General features: G+C 46.6%; 1 protein-coding gene across 1 annotated transcript; it reads left to right on the top strand.

Moving 5' to 3' along the window:
- ercc6l (excision repair cross-complementation group 6-like) lies at positions 1-16,000 on the top strand. Its single transcript, XM_026188477.1, has 3 exons — positions 1-239; positions 3,730-3,774; positions 12,003-16,000. The coding sequence occupies exons 1-3, from the start codon at positions 184-186 to the stop codon at positions 15,670-15,672; spliced, it is 3,771 nt and encodes a 1,256-aa protein (XP_026044262.1). The 5' UTR covers positions 1-183; the 3' UTR covers positions 15,673-16,000.
- The last annotated feature ends 323 nt before the right edge of the window (positions 16,001-16,323 follow it).

Genomic DNA, 16,323 nt, shown 5'->3' on the forward strand with positions numbered 1-16,323 from the left:
GTCATGTCCCCAAAGCGTCATCTCTGATTCGCTGTGACAAATCGGTGGGGGATGATCCTCGAGTTTAAACATAGAAACAGGCAGCGGCTCCTCGGAGAGTTCGGAGTTTAGTTTGAGGACAAATAATCGTTAAAGTCGCGCCTTCGAGCAGTTTATAGGCGGAGGTACAGCTGTAACGGCGGGATGGACGGGGCCAACGGTACCGGAGAGGTCTGGCAGATTTCGGAGAAGCTGGAGAAGTAAGTAAAGCTCGAATCGTTAGCGAGCGGCTAACAGGCTGTGCCGTGTGAGGTCCCGGTGTTCCAGATCTACTGGCGTTGGTCGAACAGATGTGTGGCAGTCTTGCGTTTCAGGAGCTGCTACCGACAAACCAGCAAAAAAACGCCAAATGTGTCACCTGTGACACGTGTGAGGTTGTCTCAAACACACTCCGTCAGTCTTGATGCTGTTGAACAACAAAATGTTTAAAATGTGGCGAGTTTACCTGGTGATATCCTCACGCGCGACGCGATCGCGAAAACAGCAAACAGTTAACACCACGCCGATGTTGTTCACAGGACAGCAAGAGTAAACGATCGGGAGACTCTTGTCGTCGTTATCGTTCCCCTCGCACGGTTTATTTCTCCGGTTTCAGCGTTTTTGCTCCACAACTACAGCGAGCAGTTTACTTTGTGCACTAACATGGAGTCGAGTCAACCAGCGCCACCTCTGGCCAAGTGCCACAGCCTACAGCCAGATCAACCTGTGACACACATCTGCACCACGTTTGAATTCGTGTCATGCACATTTGTACCTTTCAATTGTGTCTGTTTGTGCGTCATGCAAATAAACCTATGAAAAGAATGAAACCACACTAATATTTCACCAGTGTTGTAACATCACATGTCGTTAGCCTAGTCTGTCTGTGTCTTTTCTCTGCGAACAAACATGTTAGAGTTGGTTGTTATATACAGTCTGTATAAGTGTGGTCAATCTAATAAACATTTGTAAGGAGAGGGTGGCACGGTGGCACGGTGGTTAGCACTGTTGCCGCACAGCAAGAAGGTCCTGAGTTCAATTCCACCATCAGGCCGGGGTCTTTCTGTGTGGAGTTTGCATGTTCTCCCCGTGTTTGCGTGGGTTCTCTCCGGGTACTCCGGCTTCCTCCCACCGTCCAAAGACATGCAGCTTGTGGGGATAGGTTAATTGGATAATCCAAATTGCCACTAGCTGTGAATGTGGAAGTGAATGTGAGTGCGAATGGTTGTCTGTCCCTGTGTGTTAGCCTTGCGACAGACTGGCGACCTGTCCAGGGTGTACCCCGCCTCTCGCCCTATGACAGCTGGGATAGGCTCCAGCGCCCCCCGCGACCCTGAAAAGGATAAGCGGAAGTGAATGGATGGATGGATGTGTAAGGAGATGGCAGTTACTGTGAATGTACAGCAGTTACACAGTGATTAGTAATAAACAGTCAGACAATGACTCTGACAATCTCATTCAATCTTGCAGACTGAATGCACCTTCTGTGGAAAGTGGTACCACACAGTGTGTGTGGACTTCCCCTGTGCAGAAGGCGACTACAAATGTTGTGGGTGCTAAATAAACAGAAACAAATGATCCCTGTTGTCTTTGCTTACTGATTGTTTTCAGTGTTGACAATCCACATTGCTGGCATTGCATCTGTCAACATGTTTGTGGGTAGATTTGGATGTACCAGGGGTAAGTGCAGCCACTCAGCCTCTACTCATTGTGATCATAGCAGCAGGTGCAGATGTGTCACAAGTTAATCTAGTAGTGGGCTGTGGTAGCAGTGGACTGACCTCCATTTGAAACTGCTCCAGCTGCTGTGTGATAGTGGATCGGCTACAAATTGAAGATCATAAGCAAGTTTTGGAAATTAACCCTTGTACTATGTTGAAAAACAAAAAAGTGACATTGATTTTGTTGCAGGTAATTTTGACCCGTACTGTGTAAATCCACTCAGAATTATCCAAAAACTGCAATAAAACAATAGCAACTTTATTTCCCATCAAATAAACATGTAGAACACAGACATACAACAGTTAGACTTTCCATAACTATTGTAGGAACAATTTGGTTTTTCGTTCTTACAAACACATTTCTGTTGAACTTGCCCAACGTTCTCAGTTTTTCAATGCTCAACATTTTCAATTTTGTCCACATGATGGACAGAATGTAACTGTGTGCTTTCTGCAGATGTACTTCTTGCATTTCTCACAAAACGTGCTTGTTTTCAAACAGGAACCTTCCTAACTAAGATTTAAAACAAAAGATTTCTACGTCTCCTCCAGTCTCACAAACAGATGACAAACCAAGCAACACACCCGAGTCACTGACTTTCTTAAATCCACTCACTCTCACTGGCTGTTTATTACTAATCACTGTGTAACTGCTGTGGATTCACAGTAACTGCCGTCTCCTTACAAATCTTCATTAGATTAACCACACTTATACAGACTGTATATAACTCCAGCCATGTTGATGGATTGCCTATATTGGCTGGAAATATTCATTTTCAGGGAAAAGACACAGGCAGACGATGCTTACAGGATGTGATGTGACAACACTAATGAAATATTGATGTCATATTTGTCCAAGGCGTATTTCATTGTTATGGGAAAAGAGAATATTAAAATCATGATGACCAATTGGAGTGGTGATGTCTATGACTTTGTGTATATAATTTGGAATTTTGTACAAATGTAGGCCAATAAGGAATATATGATATCATTTCATTCTTTTCAAAGGTTTATTTGCATGACGCACAAACAGACACAACTGAAAGGTACAAATGTGTTGTGCAAGAAACGAAATCAAACGTGGTGCAGATGTGTGTCACAGGTTGATCTGGCTGTAGGCTGTGGCACTTGGCCAGAGGTGGCGCTGGTTGACTCGACTCCATGTTAGTGCACAAAGTAAACTGCTCGCTGTAGTTGTGAAGCAAAAACGCTGAATTCGGAGAAATAAACCGTGCGAGGGGAACGATAACGACGACAAGAGTCTCCCGATCGTTTACTCTTGCTGTCCCGTGAACAACGTCGGCGTGGTGTTACTTGTTTGCTGTTTTCGCGATCGTGTCGCGCGTGAGGATATCACCAGGTAAACTCGCCACATTTTTAAACATTTTGTTGTTCAACAGCATCAAGACTGACGGAGTGTGTTTGAGACAACCTCACAAGTGTCACAGGTGACACATTTGGCGTTTTTTTGCTGGTTTGTCGGTAGCAGCTCCTGAAACGCAAGACTGCCACACATCTGTCCGACCAACGCCAGTTGATCTAAACGCCAGTAGATCTGGAACACTGGCTGTTCACACCTGCAGGTAAAAGCCCGCAGGTGTGAACACAGGACTGAAACCGGAATCAGAACACTTTATTAATCCCTAAGGAAACGATGTGGGTCACAGTTGCTCCAAGACAGAAACAGACTAAACTATTTAAGCAGATTTATGGATGTGTTTCTTATTCCTGGAGCGAAGGCTTCAGGTGTTCTTCAGGTGAGGGTGAATATCAGGTCCTGTGGCTCTCTGAGTGGACTCTCAGGCGAAATATGTGGGTGTGTGATCTCTGAACTGCTGCATGATTTCGGTCTGACACTTGGTACCTGTAATGGGAGGTGGTGTTACACTCAGGCAAAAAACTCCAGAACAGTGAAGCTGAATGAGAAGCTTCATTGTTTGTGGTGCTTATTTATCAGTTTGTTTGATTTTCACTCAGACTTTCTCTGCAGGTCTTTGTCCATCGACACCGAAGACGAAATGGAAACTTACCACAGGTACCCCACACACACACACACACACACACACACACACACACACACACACACACACACACACACACACACACCACTAATCTAATGCAATGACCCGTCACATCCACTGTAAGTGGAGGCAGGATTTTCTTTGTCCTGAGTCTGGGATCAGTAACTGTTCAGGTGAGTCGCTGCTCTGCGAAACCCTGAAGTAGACCGAAGCCGCGTTCTTTTACTATTAATGTGTGATGATCAGATTAGGGCTGCTACGATTAGACGACTATCAAAATTGTCGCCGACTAATTTAATAGTTGATGCTTTGTTTGAAGCTTTGTAAGATCCTGAAAGACGCAGGAATAAGTAGTAAGATTTAAGAGTGTAATAACGGACTGAAACAGAAGATGGCAGCACTGCATCGACAAGGATGCCAGCTGCCGTTAAACCCAGAAGAAGAAGCAATCCCCGGTATCGTAGCTGTGACCTAGGTCGTGTCCAAATTCATGGGCTGCATCCTCCTGAGGCCGCATTTGTAGACCGATTACGTCACAGCGACGCGCTGAAGGCTGTCCAAATTTGTAGACTCCTCCGAATATGGCCGACAAATGCGTCCTCCTTTTCCCCGAATTTGAAGGATGGGTCGGGTGTGTCCTTCGTGGCCCACCATATCCCAGAATTCATAGCGCGGCCCAGCCAAACTCCAGTTTCCAACAATGGCGGCCGCTACTAAGTTTTAATGTTACTCTTATTAATCTTTCTGGGTCACAAAATAAACTTTTAACATATTTTCAGGCGAGAATGTAGCTGTGTAAACATCAAATATCTGCTCGGTTTATCAAGATATCGCATATTTGCAAAAGTGCTTCGACGTTTTCAGAGACGTCTGCTACCCATCAGCTCCATAGCGAGCCGAAAGCTCAAGGGTCACTGAAGCCGCTGAGAACGGCACAACTCCCGGCACATTTTCAGATCACCGCCGTCTTTCGCTACTCAGGTTAAACATGATATATGAGTCACTTAGATAACTTAAACATGTTATTGTTTGGCTTTTTTCAGTATTTTATTTGTTCCTGAGTAAATCGGTTTGTCTGAGATCAAAGTTATAGTTTTTACACAGCTGAATAAACGTCAAGCAGACAGCTGATCATCAGAAGTGTGAGACGCTCGAGAATTTACTCCGGTGTCCTGTTATATTTTAGATAGCAAGGAGTTTATTAAACTTCACCGAAACAATCTGCAGATTTAATTAAAATTTAATAAACTATCATCTTGTCTTTATTTTTAGTTAGCACCTTAAACACTTAAAGCTGTAAGCTAATGATAGTTATATAAGAGCAGATGCTGCTGGTGCAATAAGCTGTACGTTTTATGTCCAGTGGATGATGATCTGATTAGTCGACTAATTAGAGCTGGGCGATAGAACGATAACGATATGTATTGTGAAATAACTTTTTCTCGATAGAAAAATTAAACTATTGAGATAGGTCTCACCGCTCTTGTCCTCTTAAAAAAAAAAACCCCAGCCAATCCAAATTAAGTAGCGCAGAGCCGAACCAATCACAGCCGCAGTGTCACGTCACGTGACTTGTTGCGTACAGCACAAGTGCCAAGCCGCACATGTGTATTTGTTTGGGAAGCAGCCAGCCGCCGTGCCGCCGGGTAACGGAGGAAATGAGTGTGCCGAGAGCGCGACCGAAGGTTACCGAGGAGAAAACAGACGATGGTTCCAACGCCGGAGAGATTGTCGAACGGAAGAGCCACAGAAGCTCCGTAGTGTGAAGGTATTTCTGCTATTTCAAGTCTGACAAAAACAGAGCAGCTGCACTGTAAATGTGCCGAAAGCAAGTCTGGAAATACAATAAAGCGGTGCAGCTCAGTCTCTGACTGGAAGCGCTGATTCGTCATTCGGCTTTTGTCAGACTAAAGTAACTGTTATAGCTGTTTGAAAAGCTCAGCTATACAACAAGGAGAGGTCGAGAATTTCCTTTTAGTTCTCAGTTTATTTGATGTTGACAAAAGTTAGTCAGTTCAAATTCAAATTTTATTTGTCACGTACACAGTCATACACAGTACGATATGTAGTGAAATGCTTGGACAACTGCTTGTGATCTAAAGAGAACAAAAAAGGAAAAGGCTATGAATAAGATAGGAAATAAATATGAAAAATTAAAAAGGGTAAATTTAACTAGGAAGGAATAAAATATAAATTAAGGTTAAAAATGAAATAACTGTACAACACAAATTAGAATGAAGGGTAAATTTAACTGGGAAGAATAAGATAAAATATATAAATTAAAGTTGAAAATGAAATAACTGTACAACAAAATACACAATATAGAACTATATAAGAATGTATGAAGAAATATAAATATAAACAAATATATACACAATGACAGTAGCTGTACAAGTATTAACCAGAAATGAAGAATATAGTGACCAGTGTTGTGCAAAAACAAAGTCCAGAAAGTCCAGTGTGTGTGTAAGAACTGTATGTGTGGGTCAGTACTGTGTGGTGGTGTGATTGAGAGACCGTATCGCCTGCGGGAAGAAGCTCCTCCTCAGTCTCTCTGTGTTGGTCTTCAGGGAGTGGAATCGCTTTCCTGACCTCAACAGAGAGAACAGTCTGTTGTTGGGATGGCTGAGGTCCTTCACCATCTTCCTGGCCTTGGTCCAGCACCGCCTGCTGTAGATTGAGTGCAGGTCAGGGAGCTCGGAGCGGATGGTGCGCTCAGCTGACCGCACAACCCTCTGTAGAGCTCGTCTGTCCTGCATGGTGCTGTTCCCGAACCAGGTTAAGATGTTTCCCGTCAGGATGCTCTCTATGGTGCACGAGTAAAAGTTCCTGAGCACCTTGGAGGGCAGTTGGAAGTCTCTCAAGCGTCTGAGGTGGTAGAGACGCTGTCGGGCCTTTTTCACCACGGTGTTGATGTGACAGGACCATGACAGGTCCTGCGTGATGTGAACTCCGAGGTATTTGAAGCTGTCCACTCTCTCCACTGGGCACTCGTTGATGACGGGGGTCTGGTAGTTCCTCTCCTGCTTAGTGCTGAAGTCCACTATCAGCTCCTTTGTCTTACTGACGTTTAGAAGGAGGTTGTTCCTCTGGCACCAGTTCTCCAGATTCCTAATCTCCTTCAGGTAGGCCGTCTCGTTGTTATCAGAGATCAGGCCCACCACAACGGTGTCGTCAGCAAACTTGATGATGGTGGTGGAGCTGGTAGTGGCCACACAGTCATATGTGTACAAAGAGTACAGCAGGAGGCTCAGAACACACCCCTGGGGGGCTCCAGTGCTGAGAGTGGTGGAGGCTGAGACATGTCCGCCCATCCTTACTGCCTGTGGTCTGCCAGTTAGGAAGTTGGAGATCCACTGACACATAGATGAGCTGAGTCCCAGATGCTCCAGCTTGGTGGTGAGTGTGGAGGGAATTATGGTGTTAAATGCAGAGCTGTAGTCTATGAAGAGCATTTTAACATAATTCCCCCTTCTAGTGTCCAAGTGAGTGAGTGATGTGTGGAGGAGATGAGAGATGGCATCGTCTGTGGAACGATTTGGACGGTAAGCGAACTGTAGTGGGTCCAGTGTGTCTGGTAGTGAAGAAATGATGAAGTCTCTGACCAGGCGTTCAAAGCACTTCATCACTACTGAGGTGAGGGCTACAGGGCGATAGTCATTGAGAGAAGCAGGGTGGGGTTTCTTCGGGACAGGAACAATGATGGACTCTTTGAAGCATGTGGGGATCACCGACTGAGATAAAGAGATGTTGAATATCTCAGTGAACACAGGAGCTAGCTGGTATGCGCAGTCTCTTAGGATACGACCTGGGATGCCGTCTGGTCCTGCTGCTTTCCTGGTGTTCACTCTCTTGAAGGCTCTCCTTACTTCATGCTCGGAGATGACGAGCACGTTTCCGGTGCTGGCAGTATCTTCCTGTCTGCAGCCGTTAGCGCCGCTAACACTAGCATTGTTGGAGACCTTAGCTGCAGCCTCGAAGCGAGCATAGAAAGTGTTCAGCTCGTCTGCCAGAGTCACGGCCGCGTTCGTCATACCGGTTGTTGGTGCTTTATAGTCCGTTATTGTCCTTAGTCCCCGCCACAGGCTCCTAGAGTCACTCTGTTGGAGTTGTGACTCTAGTTTCCTCCCGTAGCGCTGCTTCGCCTCTTTCACCGCCCTCTGCACGTTATATGACGCGGCTTTGTACGGGTCCATGTCCCCCGTCATGAGTCCCGTGTTGTAGGCAGCGGTGCGGGATCTCAGAGCGTCGCGGATGGTTTTATCCACCCACGGCTTCTGGTTGGGAAACGTTGTGATAGTCTTTGTCTCCACGGTATCATCCGCTAGTTTCCCGATGAATCCCACAACCGCTTCCGTAAACACGTTGACGTCATCGTCGGAGCTGTTTCTGAACATGCCCCAGTCTGCGTCATCGAGTGCGTCCTGTAACGCGGCCACCGATTGATCCGTCCAGCGCGCGACCTTCCTCTGAACCGGAACTTCCTGTTTCAGCCTTTGTTTGTATTTTGGCATGAGGAAGATGGCGGCGTGATCAGATTTGCCAAACGGAGGGCGGGATTTGTCTGTTTTGTCTGATCTTCTGTAAAACAAACTAAGATTTATTTTTAGAATTAATATTTTGTTTCTAAGTGGAATTGACAGTTTAGTCTGTTTCGTTTGTTCTATTTTGAAACTTAAACGCTTTAGCGGCTGCCTTTTGTGTAGTTTGCAATATTTGCCTTTATTTATCTGAAAAAGTCTCATGTTCCTTAAGTACATCTACCCTGTTGAACTTATTATGGGAAATAAATATTTAAATCAAAACAAGCTGCTGATTATTTCACATTTTACTTGTGAGCAACGGCACATTTAAATCTTACAAATATAGTTATTTGGCTGATATCGTGATATGAAAAAATCTTATATCGCCCAGCTCTACGACTAATAAAATAATCGTTTGTGGCAGCCCTAGCTCAGATCTTCATGAGTCACTGACATTAGAAGCCTGTTTGTCACAAGCACAGAGGCTGAGAGGACGTCAGTGTTTGAGTGGGGATGGGATCATAAATGTCCTGGATCTGTTTTCCACACGTCGCAGTTTACTGAAGCATTTTAAGGTGCATTAATTCATCCATTAAATATTTGATTCTGTGCTAATATCACAATTTAGACGTTAGTTAAAAACACATTTTACTTGATTTAAATTATTATTACAGCGTGTGGCTGATCTGAGATCAGTTTTTTCTTTTTAAGACTGTTCTGTTTCTGGCGTGTAGACGAAGCTCCCGTGCCGTCGCACCAATCAGGTTATACACACACAATACGGTAATATTATGTTGAAGCACAGTGCGTATCACTCCGCGAGGCTCCGCCTACGACAGCCGTAACGCTCGGAAAATCCATCAAGTGGTGCGGCTTCGTAGCTCAACAAAGTCGTACTGAAACATTTGACAGATTTTTGAGCGCCGTGCACATAAAATCGGTTTGGTAATAACGACGGCCCGCTAGCATGCTCTACCAAAAACTGTGCTTTGTTGTGTGTCTGACGGACGAAAGCCAAACCAGTTCCACACCAGTGAAGCTGCAGCATTTTTACAAACCAGTTCTGGTTCATCAGTTTCATTCATTGATCCGCTTTCGCCATTCTCGTTCTCCGTCGCCGCCATGTGCGTATGTAAACAAAGGCACTGTGCATGTGCGTTTTACCCATATTCTATTGCGATATTTAATTTTCTTATAATGGCCTAACATTATAAGAAAATGTTAGGCCCCAGCCCTAGTCGCATCTTTGTTTGTTTTGGTTCTGTGTTCCAACAGCACTGAAATATCTTTATCTAAGAATCAGACATGAGAAACCTTTTAAAGACTGTAGCTGTGCTTTTCTGTAGCTCCTCTCCAGTCTTTCTGCTCTGGTTTCAGAGGAGCTGCAGTTTCTGGTTTAGTGCTGTCTCTTGTAGTTGCGGCCTTTCACCAGCAGGTGTCAGGCTTCCCGTTGATCATGATGAACCCAGCACTCTATAACTGTTAGTCATGGGCGCTGACTGTAAGTGCAGTCAGGACTGAGCAGAGGTTCCTGGCAGTCGTGACTGTGAGCCGCAGTGATCTCAGTGTTGGCGAGCAGAGGGCGGTTAAAGGTGATTTCCACAAACTCACTTTCTAACCTCAGGACTTTCACTTCTGCAAACTCTCTGCAAGCCTGTTTCCTGTCAGCCTGTGACTTTTAGCCTTTCTGAAAGACACACACTGTTCAACCCCTGAATGCAATATCCATGCTGCAGATTATATTTATTATTTAACAATAGCAGTAAAATAATTTCCCTGCTCCACAGTGGTCTGGTTGAGCGTTTGTAGCCTCGCTAACAACCCAACATTTCATCTCCGAGGAAGTGATTCCAGAGAGAAGTAAAGCAAGTGTGTAAGTTCATCTCTGAATGTTTGTAAAGCATTCCAGCGTTAAGCTTAACAACCTCTCTCTCTCCTGCTGCTACTTCAATCATGAAACTGATCAATGATCAGCTGATCGCAGGGCTCGCAAAATCGCTAGCCCGACGTCCCGGGGCTAGCGATTTTTCCAGTCGGGCTACCAAAATCTAACTCAGCCCTGCCCGTCGGGCTGTCATAGGAAGGAAAAATATGAATGTGCTTTAAATTTTATAACTTCTGAGTGAATGTAGTTGCACGTGTACGCCTTTGAAATGGGTGTATAGCAGTTGTAGAAGAAGCTCCATAGTTTATTAGCCTAGCTTGAACCGGTGAGCTGCTGAACCGGTAGCTCTGTAGACCTCGATATAAGTTTAGCCTATTTACCGTAGTGTCTTTTCAGAAATTGGGATTTGCTTCCGCATTCTATGCTTTTGCATTCTTTCGCCAATGTAGCTGAGTAATTATGTCACTGGCATCGATGAGCCACTGTCAATATGTGACACTGATTGATCAGTGACGATTAATTGTGCACCAATTCCTCTGACATCGTCTTATCACTCATTAGCTTACTGTTCAAACGTGACAAGTGAAATCTCCCGCAGCTTAAACATGTGAGAGGTTGATCGCTGAGCGTTATGTGAGTGTGTGTAAAAGCAGCAGGACATATATTTTAGTTCTGCTGAGCCAAATAAGACAGGTCAGGGTGAAGAAGTGACAGCCAAAGAAAAGCTTACCACAAAACAGAGAAGTTATGACAAATCAGACAATGAGGCAAAAAGAAAAAAAAAAAAGCGCAGCAGTTTCATGGACAAAAGAATTTCTGTGGCTGGAATATGACGAGCTAAATAACATGATGTTCTGCCGGGTGTGTTGTGAGTCGACAAGCGCCTTTGTTACTGGGACCAGTCATTTTAAGAAAGACCCCATCAGAACCCATGAGAAATGCAAGAAATGCATTATTGCTCAGTCTGCAATATCTTTCCCAGAACAAACACCAATTGCAAAAAAGCATACTAAAAATAAACCTGAGAAATCTGTTTAGAGCAGCTACTATGTTGCAAAGAGTGAACTACCTTTGGCCAAATGTAGCAGTCTTTGCAAACTTCACAAAGCAAACGGCCTCGATCTTGGTTCCACTTGCCTCTTACCCGTGACTTCAGTGGAAATGTCAGATTGAGGATCTGACACAGACTGATTCATGTCCTACACAGTTCTTACAAGTTCATAGACATTTCTGTTCAATGAGAACCAAGTATTTGAGTTGATGGTTATTTGTTCCTCATGAAGAAACCGTACTTCAGATTTTTGTTTACATTTATTTTGATTCAGCCAGTAAATCGTGGATCCTTTCTGTGTATGACAGTGAACGCTGCTCTGTTTTTGTCAGACTTGAAATAGCAGAAATACCTTCACACTACGGAGCTTCTGTGGCTCTTCCGTTCGACAATCTCTCCGGCGTTGGAACCATCGTCTGTTTTCTCCTCGGTAACCTTCGGTCGCGCTCTCGGCACACTCATTTCCTCCGTTACCCGGCGGCACGGCGGCTGGCTGCTTCCCAAACAAATACACATGTGCAGCTTGGCACTTGTGCTGTACGCAACAAGTCACGCGACGTGACGCTGCGGCTGTGATTGGTTCGGCTCTGCGCTACTTAATTTGGATTGGCTGTTCTTCTTTTTTTTTCTTCTTTTTTTTTTAAGAGGACAAGAGCGGTGAGGTCTATCACAATAGTTTAATTTTTCTATCGAGAAAAGGTTATTTCACAATACATATAGTTATCATTCTATCGCCCAGCTCTAGCATTACTTACTAATGACGTTTGCTTTGCTTTCGTTCAGGTTCATTCAAGATGGCAAAGACGCTGCCCGACAGGGAGACCTGCACAAAGCGCTGGAGTTCTTCAGACTGGCTTACAACATTCACCACAGTCACAAACTGGAAAGCCGGATCAAAAAAATCGAAGAGCTCATCGCTGAGAATGACTTGGAGGAAGATGATGACGAGTTTGTTAATGTTAACAGCAGCGGTTTAATGCTTTTTAAAGAGCTGTATGACAAGCTGTACGACTACCAGAGGGATGGAGTGGCCTTCTTGTACAGTCTCTACAGAGATGGCCGGAAAGGCGGGATTTTAGCTGATGACATGGGACTGGGCAAAACCATCCAGGTGATATCATTCCTCTCTGGCATGTACGACAATGAGCTGGCTAAACACACACTCCTGATCATGCCGACTTCCCTCATCACAAACTGGACCAAGGAGTTCTCCAAATGGACTCCGGGCATGAGGGTGAAGGAGTTTCATGGCATCAGCAAAGGAGAGAGGACCAGGAATCTGGAGAAAGTTCAGAGGAGGGGCGGCGTCATCATCACCACCTACACGATGCTCTTAAACAACTGGCAGCAGCTGTCCACCTACAATGGCAAAGAGTTCACATGGGACTATATGATCCTGGACGAGGCTCACAAGATAAAAAGCACAACCACCAAAACCGCCAAAAGTGCCTACGCCATACCGTCCAAGAACCGAGTTCTACTCACAGGAACTCCGGTCCAGAACAACCTGAGAGAAATGTGGGCTCTCTTCGACTTTGCCTGTCAGGGCACCCTCCTCGGCATGGCGAAAACATTCAAAGCGGAGTACGAGAACCCCATCACCCGGGCCCGGGAGAAGGACGCCACTCCAGGAGAAAAGGCGCTGGGATCCCGGATGTCAGAGAACCTGATGGCAATAATAAAACCGTATTTCCTGCGCAGGACCAAGTCCGAAGTACAGAAAAACAAAACAAACAGCACACGTAACAAGGAACACTTGGAGGACATGGAAGACCATGTTCCAAACCTTGAAGCAGACTCTGGAGCGGTGATGCCCAAATTGACGAGAAAAAACGACCTGATTGTCTGGACTTACCTGAGTGCCGTTCAGGAGGACATCTACAGGCAGTTCATATCGCTGGACCACATCAGAGAGCTCCTGCTGACCACCCGATCGCCTCTAGCTGAGTTAAACATTCTGAAAAAGCTGTGCGACCACCCGAGGCTCCTCTCTGCTGCCGCCATAGCCAAGTTAGGCTTGGAGGAGAGTGCAGCTGACTGCCAGGAGACCACAGAGGCCAACGATCACAGCATCATCAGCGTTCCTGATCACACCTTGATCTCAGAGTCTGGGAAGATGGTCTTTCTTTTCTCTCTCCTAGATCGGCTCAGGCAGGAAGGCCACCGCACCCTCGTCTTTGCCCATTACAGGAAGGTGCTCGACATCATCGAGCGCATCCTGGGCAACAGAGGCTTCAAAGTGCTGCGGCTAGATGGAACCATCACTCAGATCGCAGAGCGAGAGAGGCTCATCTCTCTGTTCCAGACTGACAAACGGTACTCCGTCTTCCTCCTCACCACCCAGGTCGGTGGAGTCGGCATCACCTTAACAGCAGCCGACAGGGTGGTCATCTACGACCCCAGCTGGAACCCTGCGACAGACGCCCAGGCCGTTGACAGGGCGTACCGCATAGGCCAGACTGAAAACGTCGTCATCTACAGGCTGATCACCTGCGGCACTGTGGAGGAGAAGATTTACCGCCGGCAGGTTTTCAAAGACTCTCTTATTAGGCAGAATACCGGGGACAAAAAGAACCCGTTTCGGTACTTCAGCAAACAGGAGTTGAAGGAGCTCTTCACCTTGGAGGACACGCGGTCCTCCTCTACACAGCTCCAGCTTCAGGCGCTGCACGCCAGGCACCGGCGCACCGACCCTGAGCTCGACAAACATATCACACACCTCCACACTATGGAGATGTTTGGGATTTCTGACCATGACCTCATGTTTACACTTGACATCAACCACGACGAGGCCCTCGAGAACCAAGAGGAGCATCATTACATCGAAGGGCGGGTCCAGAAGGCTCAGGAGCTCATGAAGGCGGAGTCTGAGCTGCAGATGCAGCTGGCAGAGAGCATGGTGTCCAGCACGGAGCCGGCATGGCTCCGATACCCAGCAGACAACAACAGCCGGGAGCGGTCCCATGAGAAGAAACCACATCCTTCATATCCGAAGCAGGACACGAGCCTGGCCTGGTCTCCAGCTGTGGTGGATTTGGAACAGACTGCTTCTGGGAAGGAGGCCACTCTGGAGAATCTCAGCAAGGGAGTGATTGATCTGACTGCAGAGGAGAGCACAGCAGAGGTCAGCCACCATAGCCTCGCTGAGCAGAACCTGGATTCTCCGAAACACCCGTCAGTGAAGCTGGAAAGGAGCTTGTTGGAGGCGGCAGATCCGATCGAGGTGTCTGTGGTGCTGATGGAGGCTGGTGACGTAGCTGACACCTCAGTCAGAGAAGGACTCAATGAATCTGCGGCCGCGAGTCTGTATGTTACAGCAGCCGATGAAGATGAGCAGAAGATGATGGGACATTTGACCCTGAAGTACGATGACTCCGAGATGGAGCTGGGGTCTCCTCACATCACTCCTCCAGAGAACAGAAGACTTTCCGCGCTGCGCGTCTCCAGTTTGAGCCTCGGAGCCGACACATCATCCAGAATCGGCAGCGAGCTCGAGTCTTTGAATGGCAACTTCAACCTACAGCTGGAGGACAGTGGCGCCGATCACGATGAGGCGGAGCTGCAGGAAGAGGAGGAGGAGCTGCAGGAAGAGGAGGAGGAGGAGCTGCTGTCTCAGCTGCAGCTGGAGGGAAGTTTCGACGTGGGTAAATCTCTTTGTGAGTGGCAGCAGAAAGAAGCATCAAGTTACAGCGCGAGCAACGGCCGCGCCGTCAGCCTCAATGAGTCACATGACTCAGTCGTGGGTATCAGGAAGAAAAAGGCTGCTGTGATTTATGACAGTGAAGAGGAGACGCAGGAGGAGGATGATGGGCAGCTTGAGAACTCCTTCCAGGTTTCCGGAGCATCGACGCCAAAGTCAGCGTGCACTGGCACCACGCCGCTCCGTACTCGAAAGAGCATTGGTGGAAACACGTCCGTGGCTTCTCACCGCTCCTTCCTCCATTCCATCATTGAGGACATGGACAACCAGGACAGCCATGAAGATGATGGTGATGCTTCGGATGTCCATTCAGATGAGGCCGAAGAGGACATGATTGGTTTGGCTCATGATGAGGTTGAGGAGGAGGAACCCAGTGGAGAGACTGTAAACTCAGAGGAGGAGTTTGTAGAAGAGGAGATGGAGGAGGAATTTGAGGAGGAAGGAGACTTTGAGTCAGGAGACACTGAGGAATATGGAGAAGGGAGCCTCCTGGAGGAAACGTCCACCGAGCCTGAGTTGGTATCAAACGAGGCGATGGATCAGTGCACCGCCGAGACAGGTGTAAAGGAGGTCGAGGACGAGAGCTACGACTCGCTGGTGCAGCGAGGGCGGGAGTGCTACAGCAAAGCTGAGCTGGACGAGGCCCTGGACTTCTTCCTCAGAGCCATCGACATCAAACCCGGAGATCCGGAGATCCAGCTCATGACCATCCAGCTGTACCGGCAGCTGAGTCAGGTGGCGAGGAGATCCTAACAGAAAAGGACGATCGGGGCGGCGAGGTCAAGCTCTGCCGGCCCGCCGCTTCACGCCAAAGCTGTAAATCTTTCAAACGTGTCTGGCGTGTTCGTCTTCTCCGTGAGATCGCGCTGAGTGACTAATGTTTGAACAGCTCAGCTGATTGCAGAAAGCTTCCTGTTTGAACTTCTTCTTTCAGTAATGTAACTAGAATCAGGTGTGTGTCATCATCCACCACGAAACGGTCAGTTTTCATCTTTGATCTGATTTTCATCTGTAACCTGTACTTATTGTAATATACTTTGAAATTTGTCAAATTAAAATTTATGTTTCTGTCTAATTTGAATTCATGTCTGTTATTTTTAAGGTAATGAACGGCTTCATCTCTGAAAACAGAAATCTCCTGCAGAGCGTTTGGCCTACTCAAAAGTTTTCCCCGCCCTAAACCCACCAAAATAAACTTCCTGTTTTATCCAGTTGGGCCTCAGATCAGCTGAGCAGGAGCCTCATGCAGGTTTAGGATTCACAACAGGAAGCTACATCCATCTTTTATATACAGATTATAACTAAATCGTCCGATGGCCCATAAAAGACTTCACACAGCTGTGATCCAGCTGTGCAGAGACCAGAACATAAACTCAGCAGGAAGTGCTGAGGATACATCGGTGG

The sequence above is a fragment of the Astatotilapia calliptera genome, chromosome 12 (genome assembly GCF_900246225.1).
Source record: "Astatotilapia calliptera chromosome 12, fAstCal1.2, whole genome shotgun sequence".
NCBI lineage: Eukaryota > Metazoa > Chordata > Actinopteri > Cichliformes > Cichlidae > Astatotilapia > Astatotilapia calliptera.

What these genes read in the sequence shown, in the direction of transcription:
- ercc6l (XM_026188477.1), top strand. Translation starts at nt 184, where the DNA reads ATGGACGGGGCCAACGGTACCGGAGAGGTCTGGCAGATTTCGGAGAAG. An exon ending in ATTTCGGAGAAGCTGGAGAA is followed by an intron (nt 240 to 3,729) that starts GTAAGTAAAGCT and finishes CTTTCTCTGCAG; the next exon opens with GTCTTTGTCCATCGACACCG. An exon ending in GAAATGGAAACTTACCACAG is followed by an intron (nt 3,775 to 12,002) that starts GTACCCCACACA and finishes GCTTTCGTTCAG; the next exon opens with GTTCATTCAAGATGGCAAAG.